The 7,794-nt window shown below is 37.6% G+C and overlaps 1 protein-coding gene and 1 non-coding gene across 3 annotated transcripts; both read left to right on the forward strand.

The window, feature by feature from the left end:
* Positions 1-1,627: 1,627 nt before the first annotated feature.
* On the forward strand, positions 1,628-5,288 carry LOC113358617 (exocyst complex component EXO70A1-like). Of its 2 annotated transcripts, none has more exons than XM_026602220.1 (2): positions 1,628-4,559; positions 5,033-5,288. In XM_026602220.1, the coding sequence occupies exon 1, from the start codon at positions 2,337-2,339 to the stop codon at positions 4,362-4,364; it is 2,028 nt and encodes a 675-aa protein (XP_026458005.1). In that variant the 5' UTR covers positions 1,628-2,336; the 3' UTR covers positions 4,365-4,559; positions 5,033-5,288. The 2 variants fall into 2 exon arrangements, with proteins under 2 accessions (XP_026458005.1, XP_026458006.1); XM_026602221.1 differs by having other exon boundaries at positions 5,062-5,288.
* Positions 5,289-6,794: 1,506 nt separating this feature from the next.
* Positions 6,795-6,878, forward strand: TRNAL-CAA. The gene has a single exon. It is a non-coding gene; the product is annotated as a tRNA-Leu (tRNA).
* Positions 6,879-7,794: the final 916 nt, after the last annotated feature.

Raw genomic sequence — 7,794 nt, forward strand, 5'->3', positions numbered from 1 at the left:
TACCTTAGCAGGGTTATACTTCACATACAAATTTTCACCAACAAGTCACTGAAATTGCAGATAAACTGAGCATATTCTCACTAAAATTCCAAATCAAATGGGACCTATAGACCAATAATGTATATGCTAAACTTTTTGCACACTTTATATATATTAAGTTTGTATAGATGTAAAGAAACAACACCAACTATTAAGAAAAGTATAAAAACATCCAGTTTTTAGGGTTGTATTTGATTTTTATTTCTAAATTTTCATATCTAAGCTTGTCTCGAAGAGATTTAGGTCGTATCTCTGTAAACCTCGACCGTCTCGGCGAGTTTTCTAGTCAAATATTATCTCGCCGAGATTAAAACTCGTCTCGGCCATGAATTGGAACCCAAAACCTTGACGAGAGTAAATAACACACAAGTAGTCGAAGTTAAAGTGATGAATGACCAAGGTAATCGGGCAGTCAAGACACATACTTGAAAAGAGGATAAAGTCAACTTCCAAGATAACGTGCAATCTACCGTGGACTTAATCAAGATAAGTGGAGAGGAAGCTTCTAAAATATTATGTAATCTAAGCACTTTTCTAAATATACTTCTTATCATGTAAAGTAGGTAGTACTTATCTCTTATCACTTTACAAATAGGGGTGTTTAATATATATGTAATCACCCAGAATCATCAAACTCTGAAGATTAATAATATTTCTCTCGTATTTGCTCGTGGACGTAGGTCGAATTGACCGTACCACGTTAATTTCCAGTTTCAATTTTATTTCCGTAATTGATGATCCGTCTCGATACCCACAATTTTTTATTTAGCAGGATTCCATACGTTTTGGATATGCATTCCCACCCTCTAAAATTCGACTCCTTTCATTCCGAAGCTCAGGTATATTAGACTGCAGATGTCACCGTGGTACAATGGTAAAATTGTTGAGTGATGATATCGTCGACCTGAGTTCAAAACTCGTTACCATCGTGGTGGAGGATTTTTCTTTTTTTCTTTTCCTAGCCACGTGGACTTGCATGTTTTAAACTTTAAATATAATCTTTGAGCTTTATACCCAATTATCAAGATGAAAAGATGAAAAGATTTTCCTTTCTTTTTTTTCTCGTGGATTTGTATGCTTTAACCTTTAATATAACCAACCAATAACCAAAACCCCTTTCCCAGTAGCAAGTACCATGTAGGGCAGAGATAATATATCGTGAAGATTTTATCTCTAAAATATGGTTAAGTTTGTACGCCTGCTCACCAGCCTGGGCAACCTGTACAGAGGCAATAGTAAATCCTTGGCACATTCCGTGCCGCAGGTGAAATAGGGAGTGATCACACCATTTTAATAGGATTTACACATTCACAACCGTTAAAATAGCATACCCACTTTAATATAACCATCGGGCTTTAAACCCAATTTTTTGTTTTCAAAAAAAGATCGAGTCTCGGCAAAATAAATTTACTGGACGAACATCTAGAATTATCCGGGTGATGAGGAGCGTGACATACTGAAGTAACTGAACTAAGTTTCTTGTTTTCTCAGAATAAAAAGTTAAAGACAGTTGTAGAGAGAGACAGAGGAAAACAAGTTTTACTGTCAAGCACTTTACAAAACAAAACTACTAGTTTTCTCTCTTCCTCTTATTTGTTTGCTGTAAAAATAAATAAAATAAAGTAGTTTCTTTTTCAGTTTCCAGATTTAAGTCCTTTTTTAGGGTTCGTTCATTTCCTTTTTGTTTGTTTTTTCAAAGTGGGGGCTCTCGATTCATAATTGCTTTCCTTTCCTTTTCACTTCCTCACATAACCAATTATTAGAAAGCAAGAAGAAGAACCAGTTCGATTCCAATCCAAGAAGATCCAATTTGAAATCAAACCCTAATTCTACTACAGTGGGCTTCTTCTTCTACTTCATTATCCTCTTCTCTAAAAGGTTTTTTGATTGCTTTTCATTTTGTTTAAAGTTGTTGTAATTAGTTTGGTGAAGTCTAGGTATTGTTTGTCATTATTATTCTTGTTGTGTACAGACTTGATTGATTTGGTGAAGTTTAGTTGAGACAAAAGTGAAAATGGAGTTTGATTTCTCAGCTGGTTGAAAATTAATTATTACTTGTTACTTACCTATTTCGATGTATCCAAGACTAAGGAATCATACAAATTTGTAACGTTGTTGATTCAGTAAATGCAATTTACTACTGTTTGAGTTTGGGATTGTTGGGGCTTTCTTTTTTCAGTGTGAACCCAGACTTTAAGATTTATTTGGTAATTTTAGGGTTTGGGGTTTCATTTCTGGATCGATTTGGTAGTGGGTTTGAGTCAGATTTTGTATTTGGTTTGGGTTGGGGTTTTAGAATGGCCAGGAGGTTTGAAAATCTTGTCTCTGCAAGAAAATCATTGAAAATTGGTTTAGAGAAATCAAAAACACTTGGTTTTGCATTAGATAAAACAGGACCAAGATTAGAAGAAATTATACAGAGATTACCATCGTTAGAAGCTGCGGTACGTCCAATTCGAGCACAGAAAGAGGCTTTAGTTGCTGTAGGAGGTCACATTGATCGAGCAGTGGGTCCTGCTGCTGCTGTTTTAAAGGTATTCGATGCTGTTCATGGGCTGGAAAGATCATTGTTCTCAGACCCTCGATCTGATCTATCAGGATACCTTTCGGTTCTTAGAAGACTAGAAGAAGCATTGAAATTTTTGGGTGACAATTGCGGGTTAGCTATACAATGGTTAGAGGATATTGTAGAGTATCTTGAAGATAATTCAGTTGCAGATGAGAAGTATTTATCGAATTTGAAGAATTCTTTGAAGACTCTGGGAGAGTCGCAGACGGATGAAGAGAGGGCTAGACTCGATGGTGGGCTTCTTTATGCTGCTTTGGAGAAATTGGAAGCTGAATTCAGGAGACTCCTAATGGAATTTAGTGTTCCTCTTCCTATGTCATCTGCAACTGGAGAACAGGCTTGCATTGCCCCATCTCCATTACCGGTACATGTTATTCAGAAACTACAAGCCATTATCGAGAGGTTAACTGCTAATAACAGATTAGATAACTGCATTTCTATATATGTTGAGGTTCGTAGTGCTAATGTTAGGGCAAGTTTACAGGCGCTCAATCTTGATTACCTCGAGATATCTATTTCAGAATTTAATGATGTGCAAAGTATAGAAGGCTACATAGCTCAATGGGGTAAGCATTTGGAATTTGCCGTGAAGCATCTTTTCGAGGCCGAGTATAAGCTATGTAATGATGTATTTGAAAAGATTGGACTTGATATTTGGATGAGTTGCTTTGCGAAGATAGCAGCTCAGGCTGGAATTCTTGCTTTCCTCCAGTTCGGAAAGATGGTTACAGAGAGTAAAAAAGATCCAATCAAACTTTTGAAATTGTTGGATATTTTTTACTCTTTAAACAAGCTAAGATTAGATTTTAATAGGCTTTTTGGAGGGAAGGCGTGCATCGAAATTCAGAATCTCACACGGGATCTCATTAAGAGGGTTATTGAAGGTGCCTGTGAGATTTTCTGGGAGCTTTTGGTGCAAGTGGAATTACAGAGGCAGGCTCCTCCTCCTCCAGATGGATGTGTACCCAGGTTGGTGAGCTTCATTACAGATTACTCTAATAGGTTGCTTGGTGACGATTATAGGCCAATCTTAACTCAGGTTCTGGTTATTGAACGAAGCTGGAAGCAAGAGAAGTTCCAAGAAAGGCTTCTTAATGATGCTATCTTGAATATAGTTAAGGCTATTGAGTTAAATTTGGAAACTTGGTCAAAAGGCTACCAGGATATAACCCTTTCGTACATCTTTATGATGAATAATCACTGGCATTTCTACAAGCATTTGAAGGGAACAAAACTTGGGGATCTCTTGGGAGATGTTTGGTTGAGAGAACATGAACAGTACAAGGAGTATTATGCTGCAGTGTACTTGCGAGAAACATGGGGGAAGCTTCCTGCTTTATTAAGCAGGGAAGGTCTGATAATGTTCTCAGGTGGGAGAGCTACTGCCAGAGATCTGGTGAAGAAGCGTCTGAAGGCATTCAACGAGGCTTTTGATGAAATGTATAAAAAACAGTTGAACTGGGTTATTTCTGAGAAGGATCTTAGAGAGAAGACTTGTCATCTGGCTGTGCAGGCTATTGTTCCTGTTTACAGAAGTTATATGCAGAATTACGGGCCATTGGTGGAGCAAGATGCGAGCTCAAGCAAGTATGCAAAGTACACGGCTCAAAGTTTGGAGAAGATGCTAAGTTCTTTGTTTCAGCCGAAAACCGGGAAATTCGGTAGTTTCAAATCAAGGCAATATTCTAGTTTTAATGGAAAAGCAAATGATGCAGTTAAAAGCCCTCTTCTTCGCTCTTCTTCAACTCTTGTGTGATTGCATATGCCGCTTGAAGTTGTTAGTTGCTGCTTCTTCTATGGTTAGATTGCTCGCCTGTACATAGTGATACGCCCATTGGGTTTCTCTATGGATACAGAGGTGTGGGAACAGCTGCAAGTATAGCTGTATAACAGTGATCTGGATAAACTGACGGGTCGGATCCTCGTATCAAGTTATCAGCACAGATTCCTGGTAGAATCTAACATCTCTTTCTTTTAATAATATATTCAAATATTATGTCCTGTTCCCTCTTCTTATTTTCCTCATTCATTTTGGTGGTTTAAGAAAGTATTTGCAATAGGCTCCAATTATATGTACAATTCTTTGTCACGACGTGCTCTTATAGTTATATGTTTCTAAAAATGCTTCCAAGTTCTGAATGGGATTAATATGCATGTAGGATAGCTCATATAGACAATTTGTTATGGAATAAACCTTGAGGAAGAAATAAAAAGGATTCATTTGTTTGGGGTGCACAGTTTATGGTCCTATAATGTTTCAACGTCTTCTTCTCTTTCCGGATTGAAATAAAAAATGTTCATGCTGAACTTAGTATATACCGTTAGTTGTTGTTTCTCTACTTTCAGCTCAGGTCTCGCATAAGTTAGGCACTGTTAGATTTTAAATCTGTTGCATAACTTATTCCTGATTTCTCACTTGAGCAGGAATTTACAGTTTTGTATTTGCAACACAGAAACCTTCTTCTATGAACTGATGAGTACCCAGCGTTTAAGATGTGAAGGGTATTTGTAGCTGGGCATGCAAATTAGCTTTAGCAACAAGAAAAAGGAGCGCAGCCACCTTATCATTTCAGGAACTATGTTAGCTAGTACGATAATAAAATGACTGAAATTTGCAATGTTCGTGAACTTAAACTGAATTCTCATAAGAAACTAGCATTCTGGAGTGTCTTGGCATTTATATTCGAAGTTAAGCTACTGTCACTTTACCATTTTGGTTCTAGATATTTTTGACTCATAATATGATCTGCTTACATAACGGTTCTAAAACTGCGTAAGCAAATTTTATTTATCAGGCTGTAGAGTCCACTTTAAGTTGGATTATGGCGGCCGTTATTTTTGGCAGAACGCTCACCACTTGGATCATCCTCACCCTAAATGAGTTTGCTCTGAAACTCTCACCATGATCTGCTGATCTAAATCCTAATTTCTGTATGATTGGGTTACATATAATAGAATGGACTAAACTGACTTCTATAAGCTAATTCAAGTAAGCCTCTTTTAAGTTCTAACAGATCTCTAATACCATGTTGAAAATTCATACATGTATTGGAAATAATGATAGCATGACAAAAAAATTATTTTGGTGCTTTGCACTTTTTGTGGTGAAGAAAGAACCTATCTTATTGTTTCAAAGTCCGTTGGAGCATGGAAAATAATACATCTCTAGAGGTTCTTAGAGATGTTCCTCAGCATTCAGTTAAAGGCGGATGTGGACCTAGAATTATGTCAAATTAGAGAACATTTTGTTGATTCCCACTCCTTGTATATCAGGAGTGGTCATGGTATCTAACTTGAATTGTCATCTTCGGTTCTAAACATTATAGAGCGGCACCAGAAGATTGTAATTCAACCACCCGTTAACTTATCAGTTTTTCCCCTGTTTATATCCCTGGTTAACGAAATATGCACAGTACATTGTCACTGTGCAGCCTTCGCCTCAAGTGTCATACAGGATCAATGTTGAGTCGTATCGATGCATGTCCTGTTCGTATATGTCCTGCCAAAATTCGTAAGAGCGTTTGCTATTTTGTAGACATACCTGGCTAAATGGTTATTAGTCTGTCGCTCATCTACCTTGGATTTGGTGATCTACAAGCTTATTTCATAAATTCAGCGTACGTAATGGAATGCATTATTGTCAAACATTGGTGCCATCAAAAACTGGTTTAGGTTATTAAACAATAAGATGTATCGATTCAAGATTCTTGGAAGTCCAACTCATGTGATACCGTGCACTGTGCAGTAGTAGAATGGGCTGATTCTTCAGTGAGGGCGTGATAGTTGGACCGTCACTTAGGAGCTGATCCATCTCATTTGCCTGCATGTTACGCATCAGCTAGAAGAGCAGCCATCTGAATCAGGTTTAAGAGGCTCTAGCCTCTGTGCGGTTAATCATTCCACTGGCTTCTTGCAATCATTCCCCGCATAATCTAGAACATATGGATCTTTCTTTCTCTAGTTAACTGATTTAACGAAGATCTTAAGAACCAAATCAGTTCTCAACAGGGAGAAGTTTTGATTATGGATGACTTGTGCTTGTCGCGTTCATCTGTACGCCAAGAAGACGTACCAAAAAACCTTGAAACAGAGATTTTTGTTAAAACCTTTCTACCTTCATCTTTCTAGTGTTCATGTAGACATGTAATGATACGTTATATTATAAAAACTGTCAGATTAGCACCAAGTCAGGTTGGCCGAGTGGTCTAAGGCGCCAGACTCAAGTTCTGGTCTTCGAGAGAGGGCGTGGGTTCAAATCCCACATCTGACATTAATTTTTTTTTTTTTTTTTTTTGTATTCCTTCTATTCATCATCCCTGATGCTGTGGCCTGTAGGAAGGGCAGTTGGCGACTGGAACTTTTTAAACCAATTTGAGTGCTCCAAACTTTAACAAATTAAAGCCTCCTTTTTACAAGGTTTTGGCTTACTATATCTGTCTGCCAATACAAATCAGTCCACTAATTGATAGATATATCAGCAAACTTTATCTGTTCTTTACATACTGGGGGTACAGTATTTCCCCGTGGACAAAGTATATTCCCATTACTTTTCCTATACATTAATAGCGTAACATGAACAAGAGTTAGAAGACACTGGATGTTTTAATAGTTTAGGATTATCTACTATTCCGCCTGCCCATAGTTTTTGTCACATGGCTACTGGCATTATGCCTCAGCATCAAAATAGCACATAAGTACCAAAAGAAGAAAAATATATGACAAAAATGCAGCAAGTAACAGCACTAATCATGCAATCATGATATTTTAATATGCGTCGAAGATCGTGGTTGTGAGGTTTGAGCCTTCCAGGCCCTGGTGAAAAGGTTATACAATTTATTTATTTTTCTGATCGATAAAGAATTTGGTGCTGGCCTATACAAATATATTTTAGTTCTTTTGCCTTTTGTTTCGGTCAACATCAACATCATCCTTGACTGCTAGCAAGTTCTTAGATTGAAAATTCAAAGTTAAATGTGAGCCCACCGGCCGAACCAGAAAATGAATGTTGGGGTGGCTTGAAAACAAATTGGCTGGCTCAAGCCTATTTGTTTAGGCTTGATTTTCTGTAACCAAATACAATTGCACTGGAGGTTAAAGCCAGTCCAAAGTCACTACATAAATCCGCCCCTGTGAGCCTAAGCAGAGAGACTAGCCACTGGTTCAGTGACTAGAAGAATCTTCTGTAA

Source organism: Papaver somniferum, chromosome 3, assembly GCF_003573695.1.
Source record: "Papaver somniferum cultivar HN1 chromosome 3, ASM357369v1, whole genome shotgun sequence".
Taxonomy (NCBI): domain Eukaryota; kingdom Viridiplantae; phylum Streptophyta; class Magnoliopsida; order Ranunculales; family Papaveraceae; genus Papaver; species Papaver somniferum.

Bases quoted from the DNA above. Each gene is read 5' to 3' on its own strand.
- LOC113358617 (XM_026602220.1), top strand. From the start codon at position 2,337: ATGGCCAGGAGGTTTGAAAATCTTGTCTCTGCAAGAAAATCATTGAAA.